The 20,403-nt window shown below is 37.1% G+C and overlaps 1 protein-coding gene across 1 annotated transcript in view; it reads left to right on the top strand.

Moving 5' to 3' along the window:
- The window catches only part of LOC127942717 (SH3 domain-binding protein 4-A), a 29,791-nt gene extending 11,017 nt beyond the window's left edge, over window positions 1-18,774 (top strand). Inside the window, exons 2-5 of the mRNA XM_052538632.1 lie at window positions 4,837-4,991; window positions 5,146-7,508; window positions 17,058-17,246; window positions 17,344-18,774. Of these exons, the coding sequence (XP_052394592.1) occupies window positions 4,874-4,991; window positions 5,146-7,508; window positions 17,058-17,246; window positions 17,344-17,568 (2,895 nt within the window). The 5' untranslated portion in view covers window positions 4,837-4,873 and the 3' untranslated portion in view covers window positions 17,569-18,774. The remainder of the gene's footprint in view (window positions 1-4,836; window positions 4,992-5,145; window positions 7,509-17,057; window positions 17,247-17,343) is intronic.
- The last annotated feature ends 1,629 nt before the right edge of the window (window positions 18,775-20,403 follow it).

The raw sequence follows: 20,403 nt of genomic DNA on the forward strand, positions 1-20,403 counted from the left end.
ATGGAATATGGATGTGGTAATGCTGCCATGTTTGAATTGATCGATTCAACCAAATACTGCATTTTATCTGTATGTAGCTGTTTGAAGAACGATGATTACGGAGGAGTGCTTGAATTTAACATCATGAGGTTTCTGCAGAGCTAACAATGTATCTTAAGAGCATCTAAATTCCCTGGCCTCCAGCTTGAAGTGCTTTCCATTCATCTTCTGTGAGTTACGTGCCACATCCGAGATAAGACTTCTCATTTCATTTGGGACACCCGAGAGGTGTGGATTACCAGTGTTTCATGTTGTCGAGGGATGGTTTAAAACATCTTTCTGGCTGATTGTTATGGGAATGTTGCTTTATGGGAATAGGGGGTTTTGTTTCCGATTCCAGGTCTATTGAACAGTTCTTGTAGTTTAGTATTGATTGTTGCTGTGCATTGCATTATGTCATTCCGTCCATGTTTGTGGAAAATGCATGTTTTAGGTAAGGATGCACGATCATAATATTTCATGGCCGATTCCGATACAATTTTTTTTTTTTTTTTTATCTTTAAGCATCAAACAAGAAAGAAGGAAAGTGTGCACAAGATGTTTATTTGGTATTTAAGCCAACTGGCTTTTGGCTATTGAAAACAATAACCGTAACCATCTGAAATTAACAGCAGTAACTGCACAGTAAGTAGCCTACATTCAATACAAACACAGATGGTACAGACATTTTTTTCTTACACATTTTCGTAAGAAAAATATCCAAATTCAAAATGCGCAAAGCTGACCTCAAAGCTGACCTCATATGACATTCCCCCGGAACTGCTTCATTTACAACTGTGAGCGCAAGCTAGATTAAAGTGATTATTAAGTTTTGAATATGGATATATTTCTCTCAAAAATGCATTGATTTGCTACAGGAGGCCTTTGTTCGCCCTCCGGAGCGGCGTGAGTCTTTTTTTTAATGGATTAGCTATTTGTTAGATATTAGCGATTAGCTTTTCTATAGGGCTGCAACTAACGATTATTTTGATAATCGATTAATCTGTCGATTATTTTTACGATTAATCGATTAATAGGTTTATGTACTTATATTTTAGTTTTTTCCATTTTTTTCCCCAAGGAAATTATTAATAAAGGGTCTTTATCATTCAGCATAGATTTTTAAGAGATTTTAACCATTTTGCATTGTCATATCCTCATCAAAAATATACCTGGAGTTTTATTTTGTTAGTAATCCTTTGTCGAACTCTTCTGCAATCAAAACACTGACCCATACTCTAGCAAAATTCACAAGGAGATTTCAAATATTGTTTTCACCATGGCAGTCCTTAGAGCTCCTAAAGTAGTTTAACATCCCAAACAAAGCTTAAGGAATCTTTGAGAACATATTTTCACGAAGTATAAGGATAAAACAGAATAAAATTGCAGTGCATTGTATTTTATTATTTACTGGGAAAAAGCTTTATAGCTTATGCTGTGAAATTGTAAACAATCCTTCGGAAAAAAAAGTGCCAATGGCATGAAACCTGAATGGAACTCACAATTTAAAGTAAAATCCATCAGAAGGTTGTCCAGAAAAAAAAAATTGGGACACACACAAAAAACCTGCTGTGTGAAAAAGAGCAGTGAATACTTAGAAAAGAAGTGCATTTTAAATATACTCAAACATTTACCTCTCTCATTCAGTCATAATTAGGCTGCAAGTCTGAATTATGAACTGGTAAACGACAAACTGATCACATAACATGTTTGTAAAGCTTTAAATGTTAACTGTTAAAAAGCAATGTTATCAGCTTTTACGACTAAACATTTGCAAACAACCTTGTACTGGAGAATCTGCACAAATAAAATTCTTAGGGGCCGTTCACATATCGCACCTAAAAACGCGTGGAAAACGCTAGTCGCGCCGCTTTCTCCTTCTTTCCAAAGCGCTCGGGCAGAAGCGCCCCTGAGGCGTCTGCCTTTGCTAAGCAACCATGACGTGCTCTCTCCATGACGTGCCCTCTCCATGAAGACCCGGAAATTTCAGCAAAGGATAAATGGATGCGGTGTGGACGCGCCTGGAAAAACGGGCGCATCGCACCGCGTGCGTGTCGCGACCGCGTCGCTTACATTATGAGAGTGCATACTGCGCGCCTACATAGGAAATAACGAACTTGAGCACGCAAAAGACACGATATGTGAACGGCCCCTTAAACAGTTCAGTAGTGCAGAGTTTACAGGTTACTCTTGATTTTGAAGGCTCAAAGTAAAGTACTCCCACTTCCCGCTGAATGCTGCAGAGACGCTGTTCGGGAAGCACGTGACATAAAACGAGGCCAGCTATTGGCTATTCGCTACTTCACCTGCTGTACTGGCTGAGTAAAACCTCCGGTGGCTCATTACTGCCACACTTTGGTCACCGCAGATTTGAAATATGCACGAAATGAGCCGCTTATGGCAAATAAAATTTATTTAGCGACGAATCGATTACTAAATTAGTTGACAACTATTTTAATAATCGATTTTAATCGATTAAATCGATTCGTTGTTTCAGCTCTACTTTTCTATAACCAATAGAGTGCAACACCAGCTTGAAATATCAAAGAAATTTTTTTAAAATAACTCCAACTGAATTTGTCTGAAAGAAAAATAGTCTTATACACCTAGGATGACTTCAGGGTGAGTAATGTATGGCTTAGTTTAAATTTTTGGCTGAACTAACCCTTTAAGTCACTTTCAAACCAAAATTTGTTGGTATATGAGATTTGAGTGTGACTTCAACATAAGAAAAATCTGCCAGGGCATTTTTACCCTCACATGAGACTCCAGATCATGCGATTCCTGTGGAAATGACTGGATATTGTCACAAAAATTTTGCACTTACATACCACTTTTCATAATGCAATGCATTTTCAGGGGCACTTTACCAGAAATTTGCATAACCCCTTCATTTATGACTAGTTTTCTAGTTTCAACCATTTGAATCTTGCTAAGCAAGTAAGCTAAAGTGGACCAGTATATAGTTAGCTACTTGAATAAAACAGATGATTTAGTACTACTAGGGCTTTTTATCTCCAAAAAAAGTGATCCTTTAAAATGTTTGATGATAACACACACTTACAATTTGAGTGTGACTGTGAGGTTGACAGATCAAAGACTAAATAACTTTATCAGAGAGTCTGTGAAATAAGATACTAAAGAAAAGAGGATAGGAGGATACAGAGGGATTATGGAAAGAGACACTATGGTCAGTCTTTGGAGTGCCCCATGTGCTGTTATCAGAAACCATGATTACATCCTTGTCAGACATCTAGGTTTCTAATCCATCAATTGCTCTTCCTATGCCTCCTAATACCAACATCGACACATCCAACTGTGCCAGTAATGGTGTCGTAGAGTATAAAATGAGACCTTATTTTTGGGTGCTGCTAGTGTTAGAAGAACCATAGAACTTGAAGCACCTCTCCAACTCTGACAGAGTCGATTTTTTGTTTGTTTTTTTGAAGATTGGACTGAAAGGAACAAATCAAATGTGGTATTGTTGACCTACTTCAGCATCTGTTAAATGTAGATAAAAAGAAATAGACATTTAAAAGGGAATGCATCCTTCCATTTTAAATCTTTTGTGTGAAAGATTTTTTAATACATGCATGAAAAGATGCTTTCCTCCTTTTGAAAAGTTCATTAGACCTTTATGTAACAGACATTAAAGGTCCTTCCAATCTTTCCACTTCCACAGAGCCTTCAAAAAAAATCCACAACAAAACTTTGCATTGCATTCATCTAAGTACGGCTTTTCTGTACAGCGAAACCCTCATGGTATTTCAAACTTCATTTATTGCATCCTATGGTCAATTGTTGTGTAGAAATTAAATTATCATCAGCTACTCAGAGTTACTTGGCCCAGTGGTCTTGTTTGATATTCATGATTATTTAGTCCAACTAATTATAGCTTGTTTTACATCTCAATGTTGTTTTGCATGTGTGTCACGTCAAGCGCAGATTAATTGCGCTCATTGTCTCAGACAGAAGTTGATGCAATCATGCATGGAAATTGAGTCTGTGTCTTCACCTTTTTATTTAATTGATGGAACCAGTTTCATCCAGATATCAAGTCTATAAATTAGAATTTTACATTGTTGTTGTTTCCAGCAGGTAGAGCTACATTATATTTATTGATTTTTTTGTTTTAAATGACACATCTGGAAATGTATTATCTTGTTTCTGATAGTGTGCATTTCAGTCTAAAGTAAACGTGAACACTGCGTAATAACACTGATCCATTAAGCCTTATGTATCTTTAAAACTACTGTAAATATCTTTTTGTGCTTTTGTAAATTATAGTATATTTTACTGAAACGCAGTTTACCTTTTCAAGTTTAACTGAATATTCAAACTGGAAAAAGAGGGATTAATGGCATTAGCTAAAAAAATGTCTGCAGCTTGTTGATTAAAGGCTGATAATGTTTTTGGTGGTGTTTGGAGAAAATGCACAATAAGTGCATATGCATTAAGTAAATTTGGTGAATTTAGATTTAATACTAGCATTTATATTAGCAGTGAGAAGTCATTAAGACATTTTCTGAGAGATAAAGTAGAAGTTAATTTCAATATAAACAACAATGCAACCTCTTCCAAAACAGATTAAAAGTAATCAACTTTAAAGATCTCTTAATCTCATGCGATACTTTTGAGTTAGCCTAGCTACATCTTGTCCTTGTTTGTCCTTTAGTTATGCCACACTAATCTCTAGCTACTGTCTCTCTGAAGAGTTTTGCATTAATGATCCAATAGTCTGATTGCAGCGTGTCTCGTTATTCTCTTTGCATTGATTGTTTCTCCTGCCACACAAAGTTAATCAAGTTTCATTGTCAGGTTTGGAGCAATGGTGAAATAGCATAACCAATGCAAGATGGCCGCCCACAAGATCAGAGTAACCAACAACAACGTTCTCCCTAGATGTAAATCAGAGGGCACTCTTATCGACCTTGATGAGGGAGTGACTGAGGCGGGTCTCATAGATGTCAAAGGTCAGTTTATTGTACTACAAATAAACTAAGAGAGTGTTTGATTTGGTTGTGCCATATATATATATATATATATATATATATATATATATATATATATATATATATATATATTATTTCAAATCAGAAATTCATACTAATATGTTCATCTCTCTAGTGCCTACTCCAAGTGCCTTGCGTTTGGCCCCCTCAACATCGTTTGGAACTGCTCGGGAAGTGGTCGCCATAAAGGATTACTCTCCATCCAGTTTTACCACTCTAAAGTTTTCCAAAGGGGATCATCTCTATGTGCTTGATACGTCTGGTGGGGAATGGTGGTATGCCCACAACAACCGAGAAATGGGATACATACCTTCGACGTACGTCCAGCCGATCAACTACAGGAACTCATCTCTAAGTGACAGTGGGATGATTGACAATCTAGGGGACTGCTCGGAGGAGGGAGCAAAAGAGCTGGACCTAATGGGGGAGTGGACCGGAGTGTCACTGAAGCCCTCCCTGCCTTATGACAACAAAAACCCGTTCTCCATGCTCTCTTCAACCAATCCATTCCTAAATGGGTCCATGGATGACATTCTTGATCAGAACAGCAATGAGAAGCTGAACCAATGCAACAGCCTGGATTTACTTTTCTTTGACTTGCCTTCAGACTCCATCTCCACCACCAGCAACATAAAAGGGTACAGCAATACTGTATTTGATGGAACATCCACCAGCACTGATTTTGAAGCCTTGCAGATGCTTCGCAAGGACAATCCCTTTTTTCGAAGCAAGAGATCTTACAGTTTATCAGAGTTATCTGTCTTACAATCTCAGTCAAATCCTCCATTGCCTTCATCAGGTTTTTTTACAGGGCTTAAAGCTCCCTCACCTGAGCAGTTTCACAACAGAGAGGACTTTAGGACAGCATGGCTAAATCACCGAAAGTTGGCAAGATCTTGCCATGACCTTGAGTCCCTCGGGCAAAACCCAGGCTGGGGTCAAACACAACCAGTAGAGACCAACATTGTTTGCAAGTTGGACAGCTGTGGAGGGGCAGTCCAACTCCCAGATACAAATATCAGTATTCATGTTCCTGAGGGCCATGTAGCAGTGGGAGACACTCAGCAAATCTCTATGAAGGCTCTACTAGATCCTCCTTTGGAGCTAAACAATGACAGATGCTCGACTGTCAGTCCAGTAGTTGAAATCAAACTGAGCAACATGGAGATAAAGTCATTCATTACCTTAGAGATGAAGGTATCAGTTTCAACTAGGACAGAAAGTCAAATGGCGGACATTTTGTGTGTAAGAAGTGATTGGAAAGAGGGTCCTTATTCTCCTGTTCCACAAGCTTACATTTATGGTGATACAATTCAGGTTCAGTTGGACAACTTGGAGCCCTGCATGTATGTAGCAGTTACTGTCCAGACCCAACACGTGTCCTTCAATTCAACTGTTTGGGATCATATGATGAAGAAAGTTACATTGGGTCTCTATGGGCCCAAACACATTCATCCATCTTTTAAAACTGTGGTGGCCCTTTTTGGCCATGACTGTGCCCCCAAGACTCTTTTAGTTAGTGAAGTTGGGAAACAAGCAAAATCTGCCCCTCCTGTTGCCCTACAACTGTGGGGGAAGCACCAATTTGTCCTTGGCAGACCTCAGGACTTGCAGATAGGCATGTTCTCCAACATGTCAAATTATGAGGTCAAGTCAAATGATCAGGCTAGGGTTGTTCGTGGGTTTCAGATCAAACTAGGCAAGGTGAGCCGACTTATCTACATGATTACGTCTCGGAATGCAGATGAGATTTCAGACTTCACGTTACGTGTCCAGGTAAAAGATGATCAGGATTGCATCCTTGCACAATTTTGTGTTCAGACACCACAGCCACCACCTAAAACCGGGATACGGAACAACGGCCAGAGGCGCTTCCTTAAGAAAAAGGAAGTTGATAAAATAAATTTGTCTCCTCTGGCCATCACCACCAAATACCCACAGTTTCAGGAGCGTTGCATTACCAACTTGAAATTTGGAAAACTGATCAAAACAGTTATCAGACAGACCAAGAACCAGTACTTGCTGGAATATAAAAAAGGCGATATTATCGCCTTACTCAGTGAGGAGAAGATCAAACTCAAAGGACAACTATGGACCAAAGAGTGGTACATTGGATACTATCAGGGAAAGATTGGGCTTGTACATGTAAAAAATGTTCTCGTCTTGGGAAAGGTTAAGCCTATTTATTTCTGTGGGCCAGACCTTACAACCACAATGCTGATGGAACAAATCTTGAAGCCCTGCAAGTTTCTCACCTACATTTACGCCTCTGTGAGGACAATACTTATGGAAAATCTGGGAAACTGGCGAGCATTTGCTGATGCTCTGGGCTATATGGATCTTCCTTTGACATATTTTTGCAGAGCAGAGCTGGATAGTGAACCAGAGAGGGTTGCCTCAGTACTGGAGAAACTAAAGGAAGATTGCCTCAACATAGAAACTAAGGAGAAAAAATGTTTTCAGAAGGAACTTATGATGGTAAGATTTTGTGTGTGTTTGTCCGAACTGCATAGTTTGAAAAGTATTGTAGTTATGTTTCCTTTTTGAATGCAGTAGATGCCCTAGTCCCAAATAGATAACCATTAGAAATTTGTCTGCGAAGTATTTGATTTAAACCCGTTTTTATGCAGTCCTGCTTGTATGCATTTTCTCTTATTAATGCTTGGGGCTAATTCTGATGAGAGTGCACTTAGCAGCTCTCTGCTGCCTTTCTTATCTGTACAGCTGTGGAAACCTGCAAGTACAGCAGCCGGAACCCTGCTTGGCTCGTTGCAAATTCTGACTGAGAGAAAGATAGCGCTTGTATTAGTTTTTTTTTTATCACTGGGCACATGCTGTCCAGGGCTGGTAATCTTTAAGCTGCCTCTTTTTAACCTACACAATGTCCAACAGTATATAACCTCTTTGGTGTCTTTAAAGTATCAGTTCATCTAAAAATGAAAATTCTATCATCTTTTACTCACCTCTTTTGTTAATGTTGTTCCAGACCTTTATGGATTTCTTAAATGTGAACTTAAATTTTGCTCTGGTCCTCACTGTTGTGTGGCTGAAGAAGACTCAAAATATAATGCATATGCAACATGAAAGGCCCCTGCTCTTCACTTTTATTACATTGGAAAGAAAAAAAGTTGACACTTGATTTGATTTTCGGGTGAACTACTCCTTTGACTCAACCGCATTATTGTTAAATTATTGTTAAACACATTAACAGAAACCCAAGATTGGGAATGAACACTTGAACACTCGGAACATCACAGCAGAGAGTTTTGAGAGTGTAGCTATTTCTACCTTACATACACTTTCTACTAGCATTGACCGATATCCCATTCATAAGTAAACAGGTTCGTGCCCCACTTCTGTCAGCACAGGGCTTGCAGATCTGAGGAGTCAGTGCATGGAGAAGGATATGTGTTATCACATGTTTAGGCTGGATAAAGAGAGAGAGAGAGAGAGAGAGAGAGGAAAGATTCCAGTCTTATCTTTTGCAAAACTTTAACTTTAGCATCTTATCTTGGATAAACAATACAAATGCAAAATAGGGATTTTGACTATTCCCTGACCTCAGTGTTAAAGTGATATATCCCTGACTGGAATCGTCATAGTATATTTCCTTCCACAACAGGCAGAGCTTTTGTTAAATTTAAATTATTCAAGACTTGAGTGGGTGGTAAGCATCTGTTACAGGGCGTAACACCTCAGCAGTCGTTCTCATCTCTTTCACAGTGTTTCTGTACATTTCTCCTTTCTGAGAGGGAGCTCTATCATTGTTTTAAGTACTGACACATTCATCAAGTAGAGATGAGGCTATTATTCCCAAGGCCAGACGTCATAGGATAGTCAGTTGTCTTTTGTGAGAGGTAAATCGATTTTAAAATTGCAGCCTGTAGTCCCTGATGGACACCCAGCTTTCCTTGCCTCACTCTTGCTATTATTTAGCGATTTGTCTTTTTGAGTTTGGTAGTTACCGCCAATACTTTTGAGCCTGGTGACATTTTGAGTTGTGCAGACAATGAGATGGAAGAAATTTTGCTCAGTGTTAAGTCTTACAAGCCAGCTATTAAGCTTAGCATAGCAAATTATGCGTCTTCCAAGATAATACCCGTCTGTATTGTGATTTAACAATTCTGTACGCTGCCTCAGTATCCTCATTTACAGTTAGCATTCCTCACACGCGAATGTGCTTAGCCTAAGTCCATAATATATGACTTTTCCTATTAAGCCAAGTTTTATCAAGTCGTAAATGGCAGTTTGCCACCTTTACTCAGCAAGTGGTGCATTTTCAAAGCTTGCGTTCTAGGTGGTTGGCCAGGCATTCTGGAAGCTTCCAAAGACTGAAAGAGCTTGGCAGCTGACTCAGCCATATCTAAACACTCCTAAAATAAAACCAAACAGCATGGGGGCACTCCAAGACCATCAGGCTAGTAAAGTAAACAGTCTAAACTGAGCCATTTCAATGTGATTGGTTTAAATATTTGCAGTGGGTTATCGCCAACTAACAGTGAGCCATTTTTTGGGGGTTGGTGTGGCTTCTTTTGCATGAATGTCACTACAGTCAGTCACATAGCCAAAACATTTTCTTTAATATAGCTTATTTATATTAGTTTGTACTAAAATTACTGGAGAGCTCTGTGATCCCTAGTTATTTCTAAAATCGATCAGGTGTACTTCATCTCAATTTGCTGACAGTTTTGTCTCTCTGTCTGGTTTAAACTGGCCATCTCTGCCCCTGAAGGTTAAATCCTGCATTTAAAAGATTCCCAACAGCTTTTGCCTTAGGACTATCTGAACCCTGACGTTTTTCTCGAATAGCCATGGTGTGGTGGGACATATATTACATGCTCCTTTAGAAATCAGTGTGAAACATGACCTTCACCTCTCCCTGCCCTCTGGTAGCATAGTGAAAATTTGATTATTTTTCTGTGGTTCTTTGACCATAACTGCAACACTTTGACTCATTTACATTCATTATTTTAAGTGAAAGTATTGTAGTTCTACTGTATTCAGCAGTATTGTTTAGAGTTTCAAAGGGAAATCTGAGACTTCTCACTCTCTTTCTCACCTACTTGCATTCTGATTTGCATACTATCTTTTATAATTAGTTTGCGAGATTAGAATTTGTGTATTCTAAATGATAGTACAGAGCTCACATGGTATGGTATTTTAAGTAAAATGTTAGTGTACATCTTTGGGTACTTTTTCAGGTGAAATTGCTCACAATTCCTTGCACAACAAAATAAATTGTTGTGACTTCACTTCAAAGTTAAGAAATAATGAATATTAAAGGTAGATTAAATTAAAGCTTGATGATAGAATGTTTAACTATTAATACGGAAGCTGTGTTTTACATGTATTTACACACACTTCTTGATTTGAGCATTAGACTCTAGCTGAAATTTGTACTTATGAACTTTTAAGAAATAATGAAAAATAAAGGTGTAGCTAGATGTTAACACTCAAAACATGCTAGAAATTTGTTTGCTAGTTACATTTTGAAGGCAATTTGGCTTATTTTAGCTAGATGCTACTGCTCAGATCTGTTCTGTGTTGTCTAGCTAATATAAATGAATGTCAAAATACTAGCATACTTAAGTTGCTCACTATACATACTTTTAATGTGTCATACGAGTATGCATTACTATCTTAAGCTTATAGATCAAATGTGTTAGCATGTCCAATTAGCATTCATCACACTAACCTTTTTTTTAGAACCATATTTCAAGTCTGACTTGTGCTAACCGCACCACAGTATAAACTAATCGAAATCAGCTGGATTTATTGCTAAAATGCATCACCAGTTAATTAAAAAATAAATAAAATAAAAACAAAAGAGCAATCCACTTCAAATTTCGAATTACTTTTTAAAATTGTAATTTGATTACATTACTGATTACTGCATTTAAAACGTAATCAGATTAGGCTACTAATTACTTCACTTTCAAGTTACTTTCAAGTTTACTTTACTTTTCAAGTTATCAAACCTTAAACTCATAGTTCTTTCATTAATTTAATATGAAACCTTTCATTGCATCTAAATCTTGTAAGACTCATCTGCATTTTAGCTCACATTGTCCAGTGATTTATTAAAAGGCATACTGATGCACAAAACATGATTTTTTTTTTAGTTCATAATTTTTAACAGTGCATTTGTAACTTGAAAGTAACGTAATTTTGACATAAGTAATTGTAATCAAATAACATAAATTTAAAATGTAACGCATTACTTAACTGTGTTACCAGGAAAAGTAATTAGATTACAGTAACGTATTTCTGTGTAATGCGATATACCCAACTCTGTTCATCACTGTGCTATTAAGACCGTCCCTAATCAATAACATCTCGCAACTGATATCAAGCTGGTTTTGTCGACAGAGGTCATTCATTTCCTACAGTTATTTTTTTTTTCATCTCTGCACAGTACTGACAGCAGATATTTGCAGTCAGTTTATTACCGTACCCCTCCAGACAACAAGGCACATTTACCTCATAGCTCTCGGTCAGGGCTGTCTGATCTGGGTGTCTTGTGGTGCCAGCGGTGGATCTTGGCAGGTCTAATCTATCTGATGATGGGGGAAACCATGTAATGTCCAGCAGCTATGTTTCGTTTTTCATGGCATAATAGATGCCTTGATGGAACACTTGGTAATTGAACGTTTGAGATATAATTCCATCATTGAAATGAAAGTTAATGGTAGGGAGTCTGTTGCAAACATGTAAACGTGAACCTTACTGTAAAACTTTTCAGTAGAAAATGCAATCCAAAAGTCTAAAATTACTGTTGGAAATGCTGTTTTGTGTTTTTCTAATTTAACTGAGATGCATTCAGATTTTGAATTAGATTTTTTTTTTTTTTTTAAACACACCTTTTTATGTTCTTGCCTTAAAAAGACTGCTTGACTGCTATGGTCACCATTTACTTTTATTGTAAAGAAAAAATATCTCCTTTTGTGTTCCACAAAAGAGAGTCAGTCATACAAAAAGACATTAAGGGAGAGTAAATGATGAATTGTCAACTATTCCTGTAATATGTTGGCCAGAATGCAGAACAAATCTGATATTATACATTCTCCCATGCTAGAAAAAATCCTTTCATCTAGAAAATAAAAACTTGGCTCATTATTCTTGTCACTAGAGAGATTGAAAATCTTTTTATGCAGTTTTACAACTAAGAATGAAAATCTTCCATCTTCCGTCTTCCTCCCACTCATAGGATTGCCCCCCCCCCCCCCCCACCAGTGTTTCCTTTCTTTCCATCTTTTTTGCTTCCCATGTCACACTAAACTACCGAAACGCAGGAAGCCACAGGCACAGGCATCTAAACTGTTGAAAACGAGATTGCACCATTCGTAAGCTCACAGGTCAATTTCATCTGTCCATCACTCTCATCAGGTTGTCTCTGGGGAAAGTGGACAATATTTTACTAAGAACGAACAGCACGGCAATCCCATTTGAGAGCATGTCTCTTATTCTCAACCATTCAGCCCCCATTCCGACACCCTTAATGGGTTTTTCTTAGTGATTGGAACTCTTCTGTAAAACCTGAAATTGGTTGCAATGCCACTTTCAGGCCTGAGACCCTGAGGACCAGTTCTTTGCGTTATAGTAAGTTTCTCTCAGAACTTAAGGACTATCTTAAGTCGTTGATGAGGTGCTTTCATTCGTAAAGATAAACCAGAGATTCTTATCAGCAATAATTCACGATTTTAACCTGCAAAATAAGATTTTCTTATCAAAGAAAATCTATATATTAAAAAGATATATTAAATAGAAAAGATATAATTTTGTGTTGCAAAAATGAGAACACCTTCCTGAAAGTTACTAAATGAAAGAATTTTTATACAATTTTTAAATATATAGATTTAAGACTATTTTTGATCATCAGCTTAGTATATTGAATCCAAGCTTTTAAACACAAGTAATTTTCTGACAATTAAAAGTGTTATATAGCCCACTGAATCATACTCAGACTTAACACTGGCAGTAGTGGAACTACTTAGGAGAGAACTGCCAGGTGACTTATTTTTTAGCATAACAGAGGACAATGGTACAAGAGGAATACTAATTGTTTTAAGTGTGAAAATATAGCAGAAGTAGCACCGACGTTCGAAAACAATGGACTTGTGACAATGCTCCTGAAATCATCAGGTAGATGATGCAGAGACGAGATGTGCAAAACTCCTCATTAAAGACCAGAGCAAGGAGGTTGTCCAGGAGTTAAACAGGACAGATGTGAAAATTGGTCACTAACTTTTACACTCCGTTCCAAGGAGGGTCAGAGCAGTATACTTTAAGTTTCGGAGGACAAACTAAGTACTTGAATATTATACATTTTCTGGATTCAGTCTCGGGGTGTACTCATTTCTGCAGTCCTTCATTTAAACAAAATTGGCCAATTTACTTATCTTACAGAAAATTATTGGCATATATTTTGTTGTTTTTGTTAAGTATATGTTTAATAGGTTTCAATTTTACTTTCTTTCCATGAATTATATTAATGATAATTAAGAAAATAGAATTATACAGAGGGGGTGTACTCATTTAGGCTGTGCACTGTATAGATTTTCTTTTTTCTTGTTCTCATTTCTTTGTATTTACAAAGTATCTTTTGTATTTGATTACGTTGAATTTCACCTCAGGTATTTGCCTACATAATGACACCACCCTAAATGCAGTCATCTTCCCAAGATTTGCTCTATTCGAAACAGCAGATTTCGTACTAGCCTCATTAAAGCAGTTGTATTCTAAACTGGTGGCCCCCTGGCCCCTGGAATGTTTCGTGGTCTAATTCTGGAACATTCGTTTGTGATGGATAGGCACAAGAATTCTGATCAGGGCTGAGGTCCCGTCCCGTCACGATTCATTCTTTTCTTTATTAACCAGGTAATTGAGGAGGCTTTCTGGTCCGATTGGATAGAGACAAAAATGCTCTGGTAGGGATTTTGCATTCCTGTGAGTCTGGAATCTGGATAGGTATTCTGGTGAAGCAATGTTGTCAAGCCCTGCTTTTTTCCAGTCAGATTTTAATCAAAAGGACGGATAGAATGCTGTTCATGCTTTAGCAGACTTCTAATTTCATTTGCATGTTCATTTTTCCTTAGTCCGCATACCAAAACATCCAATCAGTTATGCTTTCATGTGACTCCTTTTGGGTCTGACTACTCTGTTAGTGGATACTCTTTATGGGCTTGCCAGTAAAACAAACATTGTAGACTGAAACGTTGTTCCCATTGTTTATAGAGTTTTCGGAAAGGCTTACAAAGATGAAAAAACTCGGGAAGTGAATGCATAAATACAAGCCATTCAGAGAGTGGCAGTTCACCAAACTTTCACTGGACATAGACTCTTGACCCTGGGCTGACTAGATACATTCAAACAATAACCATTTTAGGAGTAAAGAACCATACGAGAATCATTTATGGAGGGAATAGCTGTTCAAATCCTGTCCTGTGTGGTCCAGCTCTTTACAGCACGGTTGGTTTAGTATTTCTGAACAAATGATTCTTATGAATAAAAACAAACCACACAACTGGAGAAATGACTCTTATGAAGTGATTCTTTTCAGTGAGTCATACAGAACTTGTATGGCAAAAGCAATTTTGCCACCACTGTTTGATTTCCAAACTTATGATTCTTTTGATTCAGATCTTTTTAGTGAATCAAAGCATACAGCAAACCATGTTGTCACATTTCCAAGTAAGTGGCTCTCATATACTGGAGCACAACCAGTGTAGTCAGATTTTTGACCAAATGATTCTTTTGATCCAATTATTTTTTTTTAGCAAATCAAACCAAACATATATAGTTTGCTACCACGCTAGTTTATTTCCAAAACGAATGACTCTTTTTCTTGTTTTCAGTGAATTAAAACGAAAAGCACGAGTGGTGTAGCCTGATTCTAGAAGGAATTATTTTTATGAGTTAATTTTTTTTTGGAGAACCGAAGACATATAATGCGACCAATGAAAACAAACCAGTTTTTTGTTGTAGCTTAAAAAATCAAAAATAAAGTGTGGCCAGTATATTCTGATTCCTGAATAAATGAATTTACAGTTTAGCTGAATCTTTTTATTTAATGAATCGAATGACTCTTATGAGCTGGTTACTTTTAGTGAATCAAAACAGAGTACTGTGTGGCTTTGATTCCCATTAAATGACTCTTAAGAATCAGTTCTTTTTAGAAAATCAAAAACATAGAGCCCTTAAATTTGAAGCAATCGGTTTAGAGATGTTTACAATATGTTGTAGAGTTTACATCTTTGCAAGTAATTATCTGAAAGACTCATCAGTCATTGATTAGTCAAGGTTAGCTGAAGATTTTGTTTGGAGCAGAAATGCAATGCTGTACATTTCTTGCGAGTCTTCCAACAATAATAAATTAGAAAGCCATTTGGCAAGAAAGAAAATTACCCGGGGCTGTTCAGCTGAATGTATTTTTTCCTCTAATGGCTGTGACATTTTGCCGTCTCATCCCAAATGTCAGGATTCAGCAGACCTCTTTGGTGTTTTCATCAAGAGTCTTCTCTTGGCCGAGAACGCAGCGAGGACCTTTGCCTAGAAGATCAGGCATGGATTGGCCGCCATAAAATTAAAACATGCTTAAACACAGAAAAAGAAAGACTGAGAAATCTCAGGGGAAAAAAAAGAATAGATAGAAACATTACCACATTAATACAAAAGACTATTTGCATATATACAATTTTTATAAGATGCAGTTATATTTAAAGATATATTATAATGATGTCTGTATGAATGCTCCATTTTCTTTAATCGTTAAGTGCTTCTGGGGCATTTTTCTTGGCTTTTTTTCCCCTCAAACTAAAGTGCCTGTCATTTAGGTTTAGATTTACAGAAGCATTCTGAAGTTGCAGTAAAGAATATTAATGCGTTCCTTAAACAAAAGAACCTCAGCGCTGCTGGGGAATTAATCAGAAGTCGCCTCACAGCTTTATCATGATTTTGAAGCGATACTCCCATGTTCTGGAAGTTTCCTCCTCACTCATTTCACTTATACATGTACAGTGTCTCATAAAGCAATGAAAAGGAAGTCATTGACTTTATTTACCCAACAGGGAGGATGTTCTCATGACGTTCTCAAGTTCTCCCATGGCTCTAGTTGTGCTTTTCTTTCCTCTCTTCCCTTCTTCGGCAACAAGCATGAAGGAGAGCGGGGATTACCGCTCCATTCTACCGGACCCCAGGGGTCCCTTTTCACTCCAAAAATGGCTGTGTCTGCGTGTGTGGCAGGAAACCGGGTCGGTAGGGTCCTTTGAAGGGTTCAGTCACTCATCCGTGGAGGCCACAGAGAGAAGACTACAAATTCCCTTGCTTTTTTTTTTTACATATCGTGTCCATACTTATTTCATGACTGGATGTATTGTTGTCCTCCTGCCACATCTGGACATTTATTTTAAAACACAGTTAACTTGACGTCAATCAGATTTCACTCCTAAAGGAGGTTAGCTCACTTTCTGGTGTGTGTGCTGTGAGGAGTGTGTGTGTGTGTGTGTTTTACTTATCTGGTTTAAGCTGGTTTAAGCTGTTTTCCAATGAATTTATGTGGTCCTAGTGTCATATTATTTACTGTGGAGATCAAAATTAGAGAATAACCTTGCATTTCCTAAATTTCAAGGTTACTGCTTACCTCTATTTGAAATTATTCTAACAGACGATGTTCTAATAACTGTTCTACTGAAACCTTCTAATGGTGTCATTATGAGATATAATGAACATTTTATGCAGTAAAAGGATGGCAGTTATTTTAATGGTGTTGCTCATGAAATATTATAATTTAAAAGAATGCAAACGTTTCAGGTCAATTGTTACGTAAAATATTAGTGAAATTGCAGTGCAATATTTCATCACCTTTGTGATTTGTGTAAAGCTCCTAAAAATAGAATTTTTGTCCCAGAAATGTACGTTTTTGGCCTGTTTTGTTACTGTTGTATGTTTGTAGATGCTTTAAATCCTTTTACAGAATCAATAACTATCATTCTGGAATATTAAGCGAATTTTTTTTTATTGCTCGCCCAGGCTCTTTTGAAGATCGATTGTCAGGGTTTGGTGGCCCGACTCATTATGGACTTTGTGTTGCTGACGATGGCTGTGGAAGTGGCTCCTCGCTGGAGGGAACTCGCTGAAAAACTCGCTCACGTATCCAAGCAACAAATGGAGGCCTATGAGGCTCCACACAGAGACAAAACTGGGATGGTGGACAGTGAGGTGAGGACACAAAACCTCCTCTTCAATATAGAAGAGAAGAGTTCAAATAAATGAATTCGATCAGGTAATAAAATTGCCATTTATCTTATAATTTCAGGCCATGTGGAAACCAGCCTACGACTTCCTGTTGACGTGGGCCGCTCAGATTGGCGACAGTTATCGTGATGTCATCCATGAACTGCACATGGGCCTGGACCGAATGAAGAATCCAATCACCAAACGCTGGAAGCACCTCACCGGCACCATTATCCTTGTCAATTGCCTTGACTTGCTTCGAAGCTCCGCCTTTAGCTCCGCCCCTCAGGATGACTGTGCCATTTAGCTCCACCTCCTCACAATAAAGTTTTGACATCACCTCAGAAGACTGCTGAACTTTTAAATGGACACACACTTTTCTACGTTACCGTCAGCTGTGAGTTTACCTCAATTCAATAGCCGTGAGGACTTCCTGTACCCATCCACGTCCATAAAAGGGCATGCGGAAAGCCAATACAGCCAAAACACTTTTAACAGTTTTAAGTGTAGATATATTTTGAGATTTCTGAAGGCGTTTTTAGCAGTCTTCTTCTTTGTGATATCTTTATTTTTTATATCGGATAGCACAAAGGAAATTTTTACGACGACTTTGACGTTTTACACTAACTATTTTGTTCCGAAAAAAACAAAAACAGATTACATCTTTGTTCATTACTGAAAACTAAGGACTATTTTGTGACATTTATCCATGTTTGTCTTGGTCTGGATGTTCTATATTTCATTGCCAAATGCTCAAGCCTCCCACGTTTATGATTTTATTCCACTGATTTGTTGTGACAGTTGCTTTGCACAGAAAAATTAGTTTTACTAGAAACACGAAACACTACAGACTGGTTATGAGAGAAGGAGCAGCATATGGTGTCTTAATGAGATGGGAAGTTCAGACTGTTTTGTCTCTTCAAGCTTTTGCAAGTTTGCATATGTATGACCAGATATCGCACCATGTACTAGGTGTTAAATCGCAGTGTTGCTTTAGTTTCAATAGTGAGTCATTCATTCATTTTTATGTCAAGAAACAAATGCAGTGTGATGAATAAATGAACAGATCATAGCGTAATTTTATGACTGTGACAATTTTTGTTCTACATTTATATTTTTTTGTACCTATAATTATTAGTTTTTAGACTTTTATGTTCTTTTGTTTTATGTTCTGAAAGCTTTTTGTTGGTTTTAAAAAATAATAAACATTTATTTTACGTCATCCTGTACATGTCGAGATTTTGTGGGTTTTTTTTTTTTTTTTTGGAACAGTATGTAGGGAAAAAGTGAATGTATGTATTTATATATAAATATTCTGGTGTTTTAGAGCTCTGCACATTTGTAACTTTTTTTTTTTTTTTTGCTAGCTCATCGAGGTGTTTGAGAGTAACTGTTTGAAAAGTTATAATTCACACATTGTCTTGCAGCTATATGTTGTTTAACAAGAAAACAATTGAAACATGCTGTCCCATGTTGTTCCCATGGATTCAATAAAGCAGCTGTAAATTTTAAATTTGTCAGTTCTCTCTTTATTGCGACTATTTTTCATAACTGTAAACTTTGACTTCCAAGTTCTCACTCTATTCTTGCATCTATTAACTATTTCGTATTATTGCAAATTTCTTAAAAGTGCTACTTTATATCTGACCACTGCGACATAATTTCTTATCGCGACTATTTCTCATGCTTGTGACATCACAATAGACATTGCGCTGGGAGTTTGATTGACAGCCGATCTGACCAAACATAATGCCAAACCTGACATTTTATCCAACAAACAAACCATACAGGAGAATAAGTAAATGTCGGCTGACATGATATTGAAAAATGCGGTGTACTGACATCTTTCCACGTTTGAAACAAGACAACCGTCTGATGTTCATTCACGTTTATATTGTGCTATTACTAGTAAATCTGTTAAAGAGCCACAAAATGGTATTTATTATTTGAATATTTTTTATTTTATTTTTTGCTTCTTTATGCTTTCCTTTTTAATGCTTTTAAAGAGTCTGTCCTTCAATGTGTGTGTATTGCAGTCTATTTTTTTGTCCTCCACCCATCTTTCTGCATCCCTAAGCACTTCAATAGAGCTGACTGTGAAAATCAATTAACACTATTTAAATTGCAAAATTAATTACAAGCTTGCAGAAAGTCGAATGGGCACTATAAAATAAAGACTGTTTTATTACAATCATAATGAAAGAAGAAAAGCATGATGACTAGAGTCAGTAAAGACATAAATGCAGAGCAAACACATCAAATCACAACAACAAATGCTATATCCTTTATGAACAAAGTTGATTGATAAAGCAGTATGAAATTACACAATAAAGTAACATCAATGATGCCAAACATCTCTTCACAATAATGTCCTAAATACAAAGAGGGAAATCTCCATGCGTTTATCACACAAAGCTATCATATGGCTTCAGAAGGTTTTTATAAATAGCGTATGAATCACACAGAGTAATTGTAAGATACTTTTATGTTGCTTTTGAAGCTTGTACTCCGTGCGTGTTTTATAAAAGAGCAATTAGAAATAGTCAGGAGTGACAAGCGTGTGAGTAAGTTGCTTTAATCTTAGTTTAAATGCCAGATGCAGTATCTTCTAGTTGGCACTTCAAATGCTTAATATTTAAAAAAAAAAACATTAGTTAGATTAGTTTTATAAATAACTAATCAAACTTTCATGTAATTAAAAATCATTATTTAGAAGACTGTTGAATGCAGTAGATGACAGAAGTATTTTAAATTACTCAAATGAAACTAAATGAAGGGCACAACCACAGCCAGAGCAGCTGGAGCCCCTGCAGTAAATATTTAGGTATTTCAGAGGTGTCGAGGAATCTGATGTGCTTGATTTCATTGTTTGTCATGTCTACAGTTATCATGTCAAGAGTCAGTAAAAAGATTTGTTACGGCTAGAAACCGAGCGAGCTGACAAATATTCCCTTGAGTCCTGTTTATCATTTATCTTTCATCTTCATCGCACGTTCTTTGAAGTCAGATGGCAGCATGTTGTTACGTTTTCTATCTTAAAATACAGGAAAATCTCGCAAAAAACTATCAAGAACATGTCCAAACCATGTTTTACTCTGAAAGCAAAAGAAAGCATAAGAAGGTTTTTTACTTAAAAAGATTT

The sequence above is a fragment of the Carassius gibelio genome, chromosome A22 (genome assembly GCF_023724105.1).
Source record: "Carassius gibelio isolate Cgi1373 ecotype wild population from Czech Republic chromosome A22, carGib1.2-hapl.c, whole genome shotgun sequence".
Lineage (NCBI taxonomy): Eukaryota > Metazoa > Chordata > Actinopteri > Cypriniformes > Cyprinidae > Carassius > Carassius gibelio.